At 35.7% G+C, this 18,006-nt stretch overlaps 1 protein-coding gene across 1 annotated transcript in view; it reads right to left on the bottom strand.

Annotated features, from left to right (window-relative positions):
• Positions 1-231: 231 nt before the first annotated feature.
• TMEM67 (transmembrane protein 67) overlaps positions 232-18,006 on the bottom strand; it is a 28,281-nt gene continuing 10,506 nt past the window's right edge. The window contains exons 10-28 of the mRNA XM_030444708.1: positions 17,226-17,312; positions 15,578-15,643; positions 14,644-14,800; positions 14,136-14,259; positions 13,921-14,026; positions 13,157-13,213; positions 12,969-13,067; positions 12,378-12,476; positions 11,941-12,027; positions 11,096-11,195; positions 10,855-10,994; positions 6,591-6,731; positions 6,043-6,123; positions 4,942-5,058; positions 4,194-4,310; positions 4,007-4,111; positions 3,549-3,651; positions 883-1,025; positions 232-445 (exon numbers count right to left, since the gene is read on the bottom strand). Of these exons, the coding sequence (XP_030300568.1) occupies positions 365-445; positions 883-1,025; positions 3,549-3,651; positions 4,007-4,111; positions 4,194-4,310; positions 4,942-5,058; positions 6,043-6,123; positions 6,591-6,731; positions 10,855-10,994; positions 11,096-11,195; positions 11,941-12,027; positions 12,378-12,476; positions 12,969-13,067; positions 13,157-13,213; positions 13,921-14,026; positions 14,136-14,259; positions 14,644-14,800; positions 15,578-15,643; positions 17,226-17,312 (2,010 nt within the window). The 3' untranslated portion in view covers positions 232-364. The remainder of the gene's footprint in view (positions 446-882; positions 1,026-3,548; positions 3,652-4,006; positions 4,112-4,193; positions 4,311-4,941; positions 5,059-6,042; positions 6,124-6,590; positions 6,732-10,854; positions 10,995-11,095; positions 11,196-11,940; positions 12,028-12,377; positions 12,477-12,968; positions 13,068-13,156; positions 13,214-13,920; positions 14,027-14,135; positions 14,260-14,643; positions 14,801-15,577; positions 15,644-17,225; positions 17,313-18,006) is intronic.

The raw sequence follows: 18,006 nt of genomic DNA, 5'->3' as shown, positions 1-18,006 counted from the left end.
GACAACTTCTCCTGCCAACCAAAATGCTCAGATTATTATATCAAAGTGAGCAGACCATCTTACCAAAAGCCATTAAACAATTTTATCTCATTCTAATAACAGCGGTTATCAAGTTTACCTCTGTATTATTTTCATGTACATTTCCTTTTAAAGGCCTATGGCTTAGTGTTCACAAATCTAAAAAATATTTGTAAATACACAAAAATAAAGCTTAATAGTACACAATATAAAAATGATAACTTTCAAAACCATTATATCATTATTATTATTGAAAAGCCCACTACCATCAATCTGCAGGTCAGAGATGCTTTGACCAGGGACATAATTTCCACAATTAACTCCTCAAAGTTATTAATCTTCTTAATTAGATGAGAAACCTTTCATCCACCAAGGTTTTGGATGCCAAATTCTTCTGCCCCAGTGCATTACGAAAAAACCTAAATATCTAAGAACATTTTAGAAAAAAAGGTATTAACAAAGAAATACTTAAAACAGTGTCTTTCAGAACATAACATAAAATAATAACTTCACATTATCTTTAAATCACAAATAACCTGAGTGAATCAGGAGCTTCATCCCCTTTAGTATTTTTGAAACATTTTCTAACATCTTTCCACCCCAAATCTGATACAATTATGTGTGATTAAATTTCAACAGATATTTTTGTTTTCTATTGAAAGTCATTTGGTCTCTTCATTCACGACAGGCATGAGAATAAAATTAACTTCTCAAAAGCCTATTTGACAAAAAAAAAGTAAAAAGCTTTTATAAGCTCTCAGTATAATCTGTCACCACATACTGCTAACTTACTGCTTTAATTATCTCCTTAACTATATAAACGTCTGTACCAAAATACTGCTTTATTCTTAAATTGAAAATTACCTCTTGCTGCAAATATGTTAGAATAGCTGCTAAAACAAAACTTTGGGAAGCCAGATCCACGACAGAGAAAAACAGGATATCAAAAATAAGCAGTGTTGTCTCATTACCATAATAGAGAATGTCACTGAAAGAGTGTCCTTCATCTACAGAAAGAAAATAATTTTTGAAAAAATATTATTTATGTGAAATGGAAGTTTGTGGAGTTCATCAGTCCACACTGAGATAGCTGTTAAGAAAAAGGAAGTCAGAGTAAGAGCTAGTTATGGTATTTTAGTTAGGCATTTTATGGCACCATGACAGTTAGGTATGACATTCTATTTAAGCAAAATAATGCAAGCCTTTTCATTTATAAAATGGCTTAATACTGATGGAACACAATAGGAAAAAAAAATATGCCACAAGCAACTTAATCCACTCCTAAGACTCATATTGTTTAAAACAGGCTGCTTTGAACAAGAACCAGGTGTAACTTCCTTGTCACTGAAATTTTTAACATGTGTTAACTCTGGCCCCAACTCAACAAAATAATAAAAACATATGCTTAATGCCTTACTTACATCAACCACTGGTTGATGGTTTCTCAGAAAATGGGTCTGTTAAGCTTAAAATCACTTTTTCATAGCCAAAGAAATCTACACCATTTATCCACTTCTCTGTCAGCAAGCACCACTTAAGAACACTTAAAATTGCAGATTATAGCTTCTTTTCCCTCTTTAAACTTTTTCATAAGAATGAAAAAAACTCCAAACTTCTAATGCAAGTCCTATTTGAAAGAACATATTTTCATTACAAATTGTTTATGTTCTACTGTAATCTTGATTTGTATCTAAGCTTCTGGGAACCATGGCAGCCTAAGCCATTGAGCAATGTATTTATATCAATAGTTATGAACTCTAAAATAATGGCAGCCAAACCACCAAATCTTCACTGAGTACTGCACAATCTGGAGACACTACATTTTGCTTACACACTTAATTTTAACCCAGACATTGCATACTTTACAATACTTATGGCTGAACAGACCATAGAATAGGGGTTTAGAATAGGGCTTTGGAATGAGAGATGCTGCAAGCTGTGCAATCACAGACCAAGACTGAAGAAAATCCTAGTTATAGTTTTAAGGCAGATACCTGTTATCTGGCAACATATATTACAAAAGATAGTGCTTCACCATGATAAGGGAGGAGAGCCCAAACCTGTATTGAATGACATGTAGCTCAGACATCCAGACTGAGCAAAAATATCAGACTACAACCATACCTAGCTTGAAAGCATGCACTGCGTTCCTGATTATACAGCAAGGTTTGCAATTCTAATTAGGGTTCACCTTTTGCAGCTCTGGTGTCAGAAAGCAGGAAAAGTTCTGCAAAGCACAGTGGTGTAGTCTGCGGACTGAATAATGATACAAGAATAATGATATGTTTATGACGTGGTCATAATGGTCATCTGGCAATATCTATGGACTGCATTACAGTTCTGATGAAGTTCAGAGTTTCTGAGCAGTGAGGCTGGAAAGCCAGGTACTTGAGGGACTCATAATGAGGCCTTGGATCTGTAGTAAGTGTTTACATTTTATGCAGGTGATGGCCAAATTTATGATTAGAGGTAGAATCTGGATCTGAACTGAAGTTTTCAAATATGAGTTTTGAAGGATTCTGTAGAGTTCAGGAAACTGAGGAAACAGACTGGTATCAGGCCTAAGCTCACATCTTATTTTTAATTGCAGTGAAATGTATCCGGTACACATTTGTAAACAGCAGACCAGGAGCCAGGGTTTCAGAATCTTGGAAGGGGAGGGCCTAACACTGCATGAGGATTCCAGTGATGCAGATATTAGCCACCTGGCAGTAATTATAAATAGGTCAAGGGTTTTAGAGACTTGGTGTTTCACAGCATCAGTCTTCCAGGGATTCAGATTTAGTAAGGTTGAGATATGCTTGAGCACTTTCACTAAATCTATTTTTTCCACATGTACCAGTCACTTGAAAATACTTAAGGCTAGGTTCAGCATGAGCTTGGAGTTCAGGATGGTGCACTGGAGAATCCAATTTTATTTGGCATAGCTCTGGGGACCAGAAACAGAACTCATGTCATCCCTGTTTCTGCTGGAATACTTGGTTTTGCTGCAGGTATTGGCAACGCTTAAAAAGCTTCAAAATAATATATTCAAGAATGAAAATTATGGAGTGGAGAAAAGATAAACATCAAGTATTCCATTAAAATGTCCTTACTGTGATCAATATCCTCTTTAAAAAAATTGTCTTTCTGTACCTTTAGTTGTTCTGTAAGTACGTTGTTTCTACACTAAAAAAAAAGCATGGACCTATCTAAATATTGTGGGTCTGTTTTCTATTTACAAAGTTGATATTGGATCTAGATAACAAGCCAAAGAAGCACTTCATAAACACATGCACGTCTCTACACAGTATACTTTCAGTTGCCTAAAAGAAAAAAACATTGCAGTCAAGCGCCAAATTATAAATAGGATTTCTGTAACCTGAATAACATCTCTCAAATACTTCCATTACAAGAGGTCTTTTAATGACCTCTCCTGCTGTAAAGTCCAATTTAGAATGTAAGTTTAGAATGCAAATTCTGGGAAAGAAATCGACACAGAAACCTACATGTTTATGATTGTACAAATACCAATTCACAAATCTTCTTACCGTTGTAAAAAATACTTTTCTCTAAGGGTTCCATGAACTCCATGCCAAGAATCCGTTCAAGCAGCAACTTATCTTTAACAATATAATCAATTTCTTTATGAACCTATAAGAAAAGGAAAACAGTTTTCTTGTTTTATGATTTCAAAGAAAAAGTACTTGTTTTGAAGAGAAGTACAGCTATTTAGGCCTTTATGAAGGAAAATAAAAGCACTCGTCTATTCCAAGACAAAAATAAGTCCAAACAAAAGAGGATTTGTCATTTTTAAGAGCATGCTGTGCTGTTGGACAGTACTCTTTTTTTGTTTTTTAAATGAAGTGCTGTTCCAGTTGTTATAAGCCTTTAACAATGTCTTTAAGCACATATGCTTAAAGAGAAATGACAGTCCCTCAGCTACAATTTTTAGTCTCTACTTACTATAATTATATTTTCCTTAATGTAGTAATGTCAATATACATACGTGATCAATAAAAGAACTGAGGAATTTGTTCATGGTGTTGTATGCCCTTGTGCTCTGTTCAAAAGTATTTACAGATGAGTCCAAAAGCCTAGTAGGACCACGTTTCTGGAATAAAACAGGACCATCACTTCAGCAGAAAAGCTGCATATTTTAAATAACATCTAGAGAATACAAGTATCTCACTTACTCTTGTTAGGGTTTCATGAATCCTGTCATAGTTCTGTCGCATATTCCTTGAAATGGAAATCTGAAATGTCTGGCCATCTGTGTTTGGTAACAATCCTCTCTGACTACACAGATTTTCCTGTATAGTTATAGCAATTGTTAATTAACATTATTAATGTCATTCATAGACCCAAAAAAGTCAAAAGCTTTTCCTTTCCTCCCTTTCATGTACACATAGTATTTAATATCTCCAAATACTTGAACTCACTACAATCTTGGTTCTATCATAGCAAGATTTTCTTAGGATACGAAATCCTGACCCCTGCTGTCAAAAAGTCTTATTCCTCTTTTCACCCGTGTTCAGTTCATTACCTTTTAATACATCTTTTGAAATTCACTCTGAAGCCCTTTCTTTTATGATTTAGATTTATATTCCTGCTTTTTTTGTGCTTTGGGTTCCATTTTACCATATGTTTTTAGGTGGAATTTAATGAATCTCAAAACCCCAAGAAAACAGAAAATTTAACATCTCGATAGAACTGCTTTTGTCCCAATTATATTAAGCAATTAGGAAAAAATTATGGGAACAGGCAAGTTACAAATCTTAAAAGGATTCCCCACCATTTCAATGTTCAAGATTTAAAATTGTCATGGTTATGTTGTTTTCTGTCCACTTGTTATATTCTATTCTTCCTAGGCAAAGGTGTGGGATTTTTTAAAAAAAGAAATCAATAATTAGAGCAGGTGTAAACCTTCCTGATTTTACTTACTGCTTCTCTCTTTAGGTTCATATTCATTTCTTCCATATTGGTATCTGCATGTCCATGCACAGAGCGACCATGGATATAATAACCAAAGCAGCTGTGTGATAAGAGAAACACTGAAATCTAAAGAGATAGAGGGAAGAGAAGAATACTTTAATTAAACCTTTTGGGTTTGATCTTTTGAATTCACAGTGGTGATGAGAAAGACCAGCTCTTCTGCAAATGCAAATGACACACATACCAAAATAAATATGACAGAAAAATATTTAGTAACTCTTTTAGTGATTAGTTTTATCTATATTTAACTAGAAACATACGCCAGTGCCAAGTTTAATTTATCAACAGCAAGGATCACTACTTAATTCCACAAAGTCAAAAAATTAAAGCAAAGTTACTAGCTTTTGTTTTGATTCAATACTTATTTCTGTGATACAATATATATATGTCTGATTTCAGCTGAGCTCCTAGGAGACTATATTTAATAGAACTTCATTTAATATGATACAATGCTTACATACACATAAAAACTAAAATCAGCTCTCTCTACAGCCATGCACTACCATGGCTTTTCACAGAAGATGAATAACCAAGGCTGAAACAGCTGACAAAAGGGGTTAATTTCTATATTTTTAAAACATTCTGGCCAAATGAGCTAATTCAACCAGTTGTGACTGCACTCTTCTGTGTCTAAAAGGGATTTCCTTTTCACAGTAGAGGATTTGCAATACAAATCTTCAAGACCCATATTTAAACTGAAAGGAAGTAGTTTAGATATGAATAAATGAAAAGGAATGAAAAGAGTGACAACTGTCCGAGAGCGACAACCACAAGATAAGAGTAAAAACTGAATGTAAATATATTAAATAAAGCTGAGACACCTGTGTCTGTAACATGAAAGTAGTAAAATGCAAACCAGGACAAAAAGAACAGCAGCAAATCCATCTTCTAGATAGCACCAATGAAGTGAGCTAACATAAACATCAACGTTGGCTAGTAATAATTTCTGATTAAATGAAGTGAATAAATATTTTTTAACATTCCTAGAACTATCCTAGGTACCATGTTATTAAACATGTTATTGTACAAATGAGATAATGAAATACTTACATTGCTCATGCAACACAAATCAACAAATTGTCTTATCTTGTCTTCAACGTATCTTTCATAAATCACAGAAAAAAATATGACCTGAAATAAATCAGCCAAATTTTCTTTTATTAGTTAATCAGATTTGACTTAAGCAATTAACATCACAGTTTCAAATACAGAAAGACTTCTGTAGTGGCCATCATTGCATTGGACTCTATGAAATTGGACTGACATTCTTCTCAGAAGTAAAGCTGTAGCAATAACCTGTTCTTCATTCTGAACTACGAGATGCTTCTAAGTTGTTTAAACAAAACAATGTAGTTACATAAATGCACATCTCAAGGGAATTAATATTCTGACTACAAAGTAAGAAGTCTCATAGCATGGAAGATTCATTTTGAGTTCTAAAAGTGTGCCATGCTAAAGCTGCTGAAAGTCTAGATCAAGCAAAACAGTCACGAATATACCCAGAACTATGATACATAATATTGATGGCCTAGAGATACATTTCAGCTTTCAGAAACCAGCCTGAAATGCTAACTCAGTAAGTCCAGTGTTACACATACCTGTAAGAAAGCAATGGCCAGCCAGAGTGCAGCAGACACCCCGAATCTTAAAATACGGCTTGAAGGAGCTATGTAACTCTCAGTGCTTCTTGTAAGACTGGACGAAGAATCCATTAAAGCCAGGTTTGAAAATCCTACCACCTGAAGAGATAAGAAGGTCAATAAGACATGAGGCAATGAATAGTATTAATTTTTATTCTGTTGTTTCCATCATAACGGGAAGTAAGAATAAAAAAATTAGGAAAAATGGACCTGAGTAGTAGAAAAATAGACCTGAGAGGCATGTTCACTATGATAGAATCTGATTTTGTGATCCTGTGCTATGGAGAAAGAGAATGAAAAACATAAAACATATGTTTTGATACATAAGTTCAAAACCAACTGCAGCTAAATCTTATGATAATCTCAGTGTTAAAACATATTTTTATTTGTTTTGTAGCTGTAAGAAACTGGGACTTTTTTGTTTTTACTGAACAGAAATATATTTCCCCCTACTGTCTTTATGGCTGAATCTATTTTAAACAAACAATCTAGAAGAGGTTCCCAAATAAAAAAGATGAGAGAAATACTCTTTGTAGGAGCACCAAGGAGGTGAAAATTTTATGAAAATCATTTAGAACTGAAGCTGCACCAAAAATGTATTGCACAACAAGTGATGCAATCACTGACCACTTCCCACAAGCAAACCGATGCTCATCCAGTCCTCAGAAAATCACTGCCCTCGAATTAAGCATCATGATACATGGTATGGAATACCCCTTTGGTCAGCTGGGGTCAGCTGCCCTGGTTGTGTTCTCCTTCCAGCTTCTTGCACAGCCCCAGTCAACTTGCTGGAGACCTTGATGCTCTGCAAGCACAGTTCAGCAAAAGCCAAAACACTGGTGTAATATCAGCCCTGTTTTAGCCACAAATCCAAACCCTTTGGGTTGCTGTGAAGAAAATTAACTCCATCCCAGACAGACCCAGTACCACATTGAAAAGCTCATTTTTGCTGCCAGAGTACTATCTCACAGAATCACAGAATGGTAAGGAAAGAGACCTCTCTCTGAGGATCATCTAGTCCAACCCCCCCTGTCAGAGCAGGATCCCCTAGAGCTGTGTTGAGAGGAATACATCCAAGCAGGTCTTGAATGTCTCCAGGAATGGAGACTCCACAACCTCTCAGAGCAATCTATTCCAGTGATGAGGTACCCTCAAAGTGAAGAAGTACTTTTTCATACTTAATTTAAATCTCTTGTGTGCCAGCTTGTGTCCATTACCCCCTGTTCTGTCACTGGATACCACTGGACACCATCCTCCTGACCGCCACCCTTTAGATATTTATAAACATTGATAAGATACCCCCTCAGCTTCCTTTTCTCTAAGCTAAACAACCCAAGCTCTCTCAGCCTTTCCTCATAGGGCAGGTGCTCCAATCCCTTAATCATCTTAGTGGCTCTGTGCTGGACTCTCTCCAGTAGTTCCTTGTCCTTGAACTGGGAAGCCAAGAGCTGTGCACAATACTCCAGGTGAGGCCTCACCAGGGTAGAGTAGAGGGGGAGCTTAAACTCCTTCAACCTGTTGGCCCTGCTCTTTTTAATGCAGCCCAGGATGGCACCGGCCCTCTTGGCTGCCAGGACACATTGTTGGCTCATGGTGAGCCTGTTGTCCACCATGACTCCCAGGTCCTTTTCTCCAGAGCTGCTTTCCAGGAGGTCAACATTTAACCTGTACCGGTGCATGGGGTTGCTCCTCCCCAGATGGAGTATTTTACACTTGCCCTTATTCAGCTTAATTTTGTTTCTCTCCACCCATCTGTCCAGGTCATGGTGGATAGCAGCACAGTCCTCTGGCATACCACCCACCCTTCCCAGTTTTGTATCATCAGTGAACTTGCTGATGATAGACTCTATCCCATCATCCAGGACATTAAGGAATATATTGAGTAAGACTGGACTCAGCACTGACCCCTGTGGGACACCACTGGTCACTGATCTGACTCAGCCCCACTGACAGTGACTCTCTAAGGCAGTTATTAGGCACTTATTATCTATCACCAGATGACCTTTACCATCCAAGAAGGGGAACTGGGAAAATAAAAGAGACCCAGGGGTTGAAATGAAAACAGATGTAATAAACTAATAAGATATAACTAATATTAATCCAGACACTAATATGAAATACAAAGCCCATATAGTAGTCATGAGCTGGGCACTCCCAGCAGTGAATGCCAGATGTCAAACACTGTGACAATACAGTTCCAGGTAGAGTGTGATGGTCACAGCGAGCAGGAAAGGCCTTGGGGACAAAACAATGGACAGAGACCCCCCAGGGACAGCGGCCACTGAGGAAAAGCCCTGTCCCTAGCAAACTTCCCAATTTATAGTGAGAGTGGCAATTATGGTATGGTAGGGTATGGTATGGTATGGTACTTCTGTTGGCCAGCTTGGGTTATCTGCCCTGGGTTTTGCTCCTCCTAGCCCTAGTACCTGGTTAGCTCAAAACTGCTAAAGACACTGATCACTATGAAAACTGTCATACCACGGCTGGCCACAAACTAAAACAAAGTGTCTTATCAACTTATCAATCTCCTTCTTCTATGTGTTGCAACTTCCTCCAGCTATGACTTTTCCTGGCTTGTTTTCTACTACTGTACAGCCTGTCACCATGATTAACGAGAACTGAGCAGACACTTTATCAAAATTGGGAACCCAAGAAGATTGGTTTGGAGTTCAGAACAGAAGCTCTTCCTTGTAGTGAGCACCTGATTGCCATGTCTACTGTGCATTATGGTTCTAGGGAAACTACATTCCTGTCTCCAGCATGACAGCTTAAAAAGATTACCTGAGGTTTCCACCAACACCAGTTTTAGCCTATTCAGGTATCTTTCTTGACTTCATCCACTAGTGGCAATAAAGGGATTCTCCAGAGGGAAATTCATGAACAGCAAGCTGTTTATCAACCTCTACTATGAGTTACTAAACCCTATGAAGCCAGGCTGAGGAAGTTGGGGTTGTTCAACCTGGAGAAGATGAGGCGCTGAGGTGACTTTATAGCAGCTTTCTAATACCTGAAGGGGACTTACAAGAAAGCTGGGGTAGGACTTTTTTCATGGGTGTGTAGTGAAAGGATAAGAGGCAATGGTTTAAAAGTTGAAGAGGAAAGATTTAGAGTAGATATTAGGAGGAAATTCTTTGTTATGATGGCAGTAGGGCACTGGCACAGGTTGCCATGGGAATTAGTGAAAGCTCCATTCCTGGCGGTATATGGTCAGATGGGGCTGATCTAGTGATAGGTGTCCCTACCAGAATCTAGATAATCTTTAAGGTCCCTTCCAACCCTAGCCATTCCATTATTATAACCTAACCTCTCCCTTCTATGATACCAGGAGACTGGGGAAAGTAACCTGAGGATACTGGTTAGTTTTGAGACTGTGCTCTTTCCTCCTGTCCCCATTTTGCAACATGGCACAGAAGTTGTTCCTGGCCTGTTTTTACCAGCAGTAAATATACCAATGTAGTGAACATAGAAAGGTTTTTGTTTTTACTCTATTTAGGTTAAAATAAAAACAAGAACCTTAAAACCAGAAACATACAAATGAATAAAAGTATTAAAAATATGTAAACAAATCTCACAAAGCCTGTAGCATATAGCTGCTTATAAGAAAACCTCCCAAAATAAAAGCACATACCAAACCTCAGGAGAGGCAAAGAAAAGTGTTTTTTGAAAATTTAAAGCCCTACTTCTCAAGTATCCTTAAGCTGTAACTGAAGGCATAATGCCCTGTTTTATGCCATCAGGAACAGAACTGGCACATTTCATTTCCTGCTTTATAAAATATGACTACAGCAAATTAGCAGGAAGGAAGCTCAGTCCAGATAAATAGGAAACCAGAAATAAAGCTGTACACTGTGGCAGGTGGGAGGCAGTAGGCAAATAAAGAATTAAGTGTGTACACAGATTTATCAATCTCTTAAGCCATTTAGGGTAACATTACCTCAAAGAAACTCAAACAAAACTAACAAAGATCTCTAAGGTAATTAAAGGTTGGTTTGTTTTTTTCAAGTCTTCCTTAATGAAATGTTGCAATGAGTTATACATACCTACATATAAATTAAAAAAATTATTAAAATAATTATTTTACTAAGTTACATGTTTTCAAGTGAACGTGAAGGTCACCCACTATTACCACAGACAATGCAGGAACTAAAAAACAGACTTTTATATTGTACTCTGGTTGTGAACCATAAACAATTAATAACAGTAACAGCTGTAGTAATATTACCTCCAGAAAAAAAAGAACTGCAAGCACTTGAAAGAGGGGATTTATCTTCCTCACTGTCTGAATTTCATTCCATTCATTTGCTATGAAATATGTCCTCCATATGCTCACAGGTGCAGCAGCACTTTTAACAACACCTTCACCTAAGAAGAATACATAAAATAAAGCTCAGAAATTTAATACTTGAAGGTATATCTGGAATTTAACCAAAGCTGTTTATACAAACAAGCATAGTTTGAACTACCTTCAACTGCCTTAAGAACTTTTCCCTTAGGTCTTTCCCAGTCAATGAAGAAAATATCTACAGTAAGCTGTGAAACCAGCAAATGTAAGAACTGCAGAGCCTGAGAAAGAAGAAAGAGAAATTTAACAAGTAAGGACAGCAACAGCATATGGTCAAAGATGAAGAAACAGTCATTGCACACGTCATTCGTTATTCATAATAAGAAATATATTTGCCTATACTTGAAAATGCAACTTCGCTACCAACTTTTGATACAACTTTCTAAAAAAAATTTAAAAGTGTAGCACAATGGTCAGTCATGGGATGATGTCCAAAGTAATGAAGAAAATACAGCATAGTACCAAATTAAAAAAAAAAAAGATTTTTTTTCTCATAACATATTAACCTCTATAATGGATTCATATTCAATACCAATAAATAATAAAATACTTGTATGTCCCATGAAGATAGAAGAGTGATCACTGAATAATGCAAGTATGCTTGAACATAATTACTGCCATCTATCCTCTTTTTAATCACAAACTGACAGCACTTATATACTGCTTTAAACAAAAGTACTTACTTTTGTGATATAGTATTATTTTCTTTGGGTTATTTTACACATTTATTCTTGAAAGAATAATTTTCCATAGATCACCTTCTTTAGATATTTGTTTCCCTATATAGACACCACAAAATAAATGTCTGTGGAAAAATGACTCAATCCTTAAAATAATTGTTTACATATATGCGTGAATAAGCTGAACTGTCTAAAGATGTCTAAAGATGTCTAAAAACAAGCACAGTGAAAATATACAGAGGCATATGTTGCAATGTCTGTAATGTCAGTAGAAGAAAACATTTACCTTTAAACAAAATGCACAGGCCAGATATGTAACAAAATCTTCTTCTTGAGAGGGAAGTGGTAAAAAGACAGAGACAAACTGCTGTGCCTATAACCGAAAAGTTACAATGAAACAGTGTGGACAGCACATGAAACAGCATACTAAAAGTTTAACAGGGAATAATGTTTTGCAGAAAAAGATCAGTATTTAATGTGCAATACTGAATTTGCAAAGTATTTTAAGTGACTATTAAGCAGATGGCAAGTACAGTGAATCCCAAGGAAAAGAAACAGGTAAACATAAAAATGAAAAACACAAAAGAGAATATGATATAGAACTTGCCTCGATAGTCTGACCAGAAAGGAAAAAAAAAAAAAAAAAGAAATTAATTTTTTGGTGGAAATATGTATGCAATTTTAATAGGTTCTCATAGGGCTCAAATCTGGAAAAACACTTACTTTGAAGAACACAAGCCAATAAATCCCTGTGCCCACTGTGATGACAAAGAAAACGTTGGCAAGGTCTCCAGCATAAAACAGTATGAACATGAAAACTGTCTGCAATTATAAAAACAGGCTGTAGAGATCTGTAAAACTAATTAATTAATGTAAAACTAATTAAGTACATTTGTATGAAATGTTATGCTATTCACACTGGAAGAAATTTGACTACTGAAAAGTAGCCTTGAGAAAAATTTTCTATTGTGGTCATATATTTTTGATATATTCACTACCTGAAAATCCTACATGCTGGCCTTTGTTCAAAGAATAATTAATCTGAAAACTAAGGCCACTTAACTGATCAGAATAGCTCTGTAAATAGCTTTATTTTTAGCAAAAGCATTTCCTAAATGATAACATCAGAAACCAAAATGCAAAAAACCTACTTCCTTAAATGATCCTAACTCCAGCTCAGAGTTCTATGCAGCTATGCTAGAAATTATTTGCATTTCCTTAAGAAACAGAATAGTTGTATCACAGGGAATGATAGCAAAGGTCTCTATTTAAAGAGGAAAGTGTGTCTCTTTTAAGGTTACCAGCTGTTTATACCTGCAAGTCAATTACAGAGCTTCCTGTACGCCTCTTCCAGCCCGCAGTCCTGAGGAGGCACCATAACACTGCGAGCCCACCCAACACACCCAATGCAACCTGAGGAGAATGAAAAATTATTTGCAGCATTTTAAAACCCCACAAAATGCAAGTATATCACTAGAGAAGCAAAGGGTAATTCAACTTACATCAGTCTGAATCTGAGCCTCTGACTGATTCATCTCATAATTGACTGAGAAGGAAACCTGAATATAAAGATACAGAAAGTAAATATACGTAGAAATTCTGCAATGCTACAACCACTACAGACAGTTGTAGTTTTCACACTTGTAGTTGGTGCAGTTTGCTACTACACAAGTACAACATATATCTTCTTTTACTGCATACATCTGCTCTGGTATGCTACATGTGCTCTGCTACCCTTGCTGTAGCTTTCACAACGGTAATGCTACGGATGGATGCCTGCTAAGTGCAAGATACAGCTTGTACAGCTGTACATAATTACAGTCCTTTCAAATGTGCATAATTTTTTGTTTCCTGAGATACCAAAAGTCTGATGGTTTCTCTTTTATAAGTGTTGATTAAAAGTAACTTCAGTGTAATTACACCAATATGCAAAATCATATAGTGAGCTTTTATATAGCTCAGACACCTTTTTTTCTCCCAGTATGAATTAAATAAAAATTGTCATGCAGCATTAAAATTACTCCCTCCACCTTAAATATCTATCTAACCTAAGACCTATTTTGGCTTCGGTTTAAAAGATTTGTACAAGGAAGAGAAATGTTTATCTTGGTTTGATAACATCCTGGCCTAAATGTTTTTCATTTCAAGGCTAAAGTTAACACAAGCATTACAATGAACTGTATTTTTAATTCAGTTTAAAAAAAAACCTTCCAATTAAAAGTATGATTAACAAATCAGTTCAATTAAGATAGCACAAAGATCTCACCGTCACACTCTGGGTTTCAGGCTTTTGGACAAGCACATCTGTGTAAGCAATAGTGAGGAGAGGAGGGTAGATAGCTCCTGTCTGAGTACGGGACACCAGACGAATGCTGCACAAATACAAAGTATTATTTTTAATACAGAAAATATATAAGTTGCTTGGAAAATATTGATTTAAATTCATACCGAAAATACTAAATGAACAGAACTGCTGATCACCTTATTGTTATTTTGCTAGCAATTCGAATAACTCTTGGCATTTCTTCCAAGTCATTCTCTTTTCCACTTAGAGTATCCACCAAAAAAAATCGTCGGGTCAAAAGCCAGTTGTTCATATTACTGCCTTTGAAAAAAATGCATTACATAATATTAAAAACCTAATTCAACATACAAAAAGAATTAAATCTACTATAACCAATACATACAGCTGTATGACATATTTAACTGTACTAAGGACATGAAATTATTTGTTTTCAACTTAAATTTCTTAATGAAATTGCATTACTTTATTAGTGCACATTACTGATTAGGTTGGTGTATGCAACCAGTTTGCATTTAACACTATCAGAACTTGCCCATAAAATGTTAAGTTCTTAAACCAGAAACAAGCTATGTGAGTTTTAGCATCTTTGAAAACAGTTCAGCAACAGCAATTAATACAAATTCTTTCTATTTAAAATTATTCAGATTATTTAAATTCACATAAATGTTACTGTGATAATCTTACCTTGATTAACAAACATTTCATTGGATTGAAGATTCAAATTTAAAACTGGCACAGCCCAAAGATATTGCTGTCCATTGTCACCATTATATTCAAGGAATAAGTCATAGAAGATTGGATTAGCAAAATCCAGTAAAATCTTGGAAATTGAAACTTGGCACTACAAGAAAGAAATGTTAAAATACAAGATCACTTTAGCCATTTAATGATTTTTTCAAATTGTAGGGGATTCTTCCCCTACAAAACTATTGTGGAATCTGTCCTAGTCCTTTGAAAAAGACAAGGCATTCCAGATACTAAGTATATATGTAGCATGTATAAATATGCACAAGCTCAAGTGTTTTATCCCCTTTCCTGGTGTTTAGTATGGTGTAAAAACTCTAGTAGTTTTTCCCATAGTGAACACAGCTAAATGTAATCTCTTTCCTCTGGTAAGTCATCTGTTCCATTAAAACTTGCCTTCAATCTCTTTATTGAAAGGACTGAAATCAGGGAATACATTAAAGAGTTAACAGGTACAACATAAAGGCACGGTATGATTGGATATAAATTCTTTCCATATGAAACTTGGGCAAAGATGGTGACAGGAAAATCAGAAGTTACAATGCAAAGCATGTGACTGCTGGAATAGAGGCACTATGCTTTTCCACTGGTAAGTTAGCAGCTTTATAAATACAAATGCCAGCCCAATTTATTTTTATTGTCCTATGTAGTTTCATGATGTACATGTAAATAATTTTTTAAAAATACATTTTTATCAGTCAATAATAAAGAAATTAAATTAAGCAACTTCCACAAGTTGTTTCTTTCATAAGAAAGAGGTTCATGTTGCACCTTATGGCAAATTTCCAGAGGTCCTTTAATATACACTGAATTACTGATGACATATAAAACAACTTAATTAAAAATTCGGTATAGTATTTTATCTCTTACTTACACTTTGTTGATAAGTTGTTCCAAATGTGTAAGCTGCATTCAGTTTAGCCTGTGTATCAGGACAAAGCTGAACAAAACGTAATTATAATTAGGTTAATTGATAGGTATCTCACATGAAACATTCACAGGTATGGCAAACAATTTACGCATTCACAGTTCTAACAGAAGATATTTTGTTCTATTTTTTAAGAAAACAGGGCTTGACTTTGAAGATCAAACATGACTATTTATTGTACTAATACTGGTGGTTTTAAAATGCTGTTTTAGTTTACCTATGCTTATTTTTCAGTTTCACCACTGAAGTCAAAACTTGTGGACAGCAGCATCCAACCAGGCAAGAAGAGCCTGGGGATTAAATGTTCAACACCCTGTGCTGCCTCAAGCTTTATTAGGACCCCTTTCTCTTAAGTAAGCATTCTACTAAAAGCTCTGCACTTAGGAAATGAATGTGTTCCAATAAACCCTAAAATCAGAATGTCAGAATGTCTCATTTTCTATGCACAGTAATTAGCTTGGTGACCTGTTTTCTCATTGACATTAGTTTTTTCTCATTTGACATTAGTTTTCCTTAGTATTTGAGAGGCAGTTGCAAGACAGTTTATCCTGAGACAATAACAAAAGAAACAGCAGTTACTTTCTAAATCCTGAAAGTCAGCTGCTCTTCTGTAGATATTACAGGATTTGAAGTGATGTGCTCTAAGACTGACATGAAGAGCCTGGAAAAGGACACAGAAAATTCCTAGTTGTTCCTGCTATTGTTGCCTGTCCAGGGAATTGCTCAAAGTGTCTAGCTCATGACTGGACTACTAAACAAATTCTAGTCTGTAGTATGTTTCAGAGCTGCCAGTTTCTGCTGTTAGGCTAATTACTGTTGTGTTTTCCACTTGCTTCTTCTCTGACTTTTTCCCATCCTCTAGAGCATGGCACTGCTGAAGAAGAATGTGCAAGTGCTGCTGAAATCTGAGTGCAGAGTGTCCAAGGGTATTAGGAATCCTCTAGCCCGCACTCCCAAATTCTGTGTAAAGTCTGCCAGCAAGTTTTTAAATCTTTCTGTTATGTAAAAGCCAGGGAGATGCTGACCAAAGTATGTTATATTAAAACCAAAAGAAGTAAACAAACAAAAAAATCTCATGAGGACTGAAAGATGAAGGGGTGATAGATCAGCTTTCCCACCTCTCTTGGTAGTGACATAATACTGATTGTATTCACACAATAATGTGTGAAAACAGGTGACAACATCCAACAGGGAAATACACCCTGAATTTTTTATAGAAGTGTGTAGACTGATAGAGAATGTATTTTTCTCACAAAGAAAATACATTTTCTAATAATAAATTACATACATGGGTAACTGTATGCTGAATGGAAGAAGGAGAGAGTTGATTCTAAACAACTTCTGCTTTTCTTCAGAGCTTTCCAATATTCCAGATTCATATTGGTGAGGGCAATTTTGCTGGATTTATACTTTTTATTCTGTTTAAATCATTGTGAGCAGAAATTAAGAGCTATTTTCCTTAATCTAGCTCTATGCTTGTTTTATAAAAGGTCACTAAGGTTGTAACCAGACTCCTGGCTTTTGTCATAAATTTGGCTAATGGCCATCAGAATATTATGGTATCAAAAAAAAAGGTAATTAAAATCAAACATACCTGTAAGATGCCTCCTTCCAAATTTTGCCACTTAAGAAACTTCCCAGTTGCATCAAAAGATGCTGCAATAAATTGCAGCTTTACATCCTAATGATGAGAAAAGATAAAGAAACAGTGAACATAAGTGGACATATACATTTTAGGGACTGCTGTCTCATTGCTTGATGTTTCCCTAAACTTCCAGCATAATGCTTCCGTTTTTCCCTTGGTTTTAGGTTTTTATATTGGTTTTGGTAGTTTATTTTTTAAAAAATCGTACTATTCTACAGCTTCATTGGTAACATGAAGAAAAGTTCCAAAGGAACTTCTATATAAGTAGACATGCCCTAAATTAATAAGAAAACTGAAAGATTCCAGGCTGGGATCTTGAGGTCTTCCAGGACCTCCAGTGTTCAGAATAATGAGTATTCCAGTTGCTAAAACAGAAGCTGCATTGTATCGTTTTTAAATAATTAAAAAAAAAATGGCTGAAAAAACCCTATTGTTTTATTATAAAACCATTATTTTACTTCTGAGCCAGTAAAAACACTCCAGATAGATCTGACAGCATAACTGACAAACAGGTTATCTCACTAGGTGTACATACTTTCTGTGATTACCTTACCTTGAATAAACTGTTCCAGTTTTTCTTATTCATTATTTTAATTTTACAATGAATTGCTAAAATAAAACGGTTGATTCCTTCCTAGAACTGTGGCAGTTAACAAGATACTTAAGGAGTACATCCCTTGCAGGGATGGATACCTGGCTTTTCTTTTTATCCAGTTCTCTGTAGAACAGG

The sequence above is a fragment of the Calypte anna genome, chromosome 2 (genome assembly GCF_003957555.1).
Source record: "Calypte anna isolate BGI_N300 chromosome 2, bCalAnn1_v1.p, whole genome shotgun sequence".
NCBI classification, from domain to species: Eukaryota; Metazoa; Chordata; class Aves; order Apodiformes; family Trochilidae; genus Calypte; species Calypte anna.
Note: the sequence above shows the minus strand (reverse complement) of the source record. Positions and strands in the feature narration are given on the sequence as shown.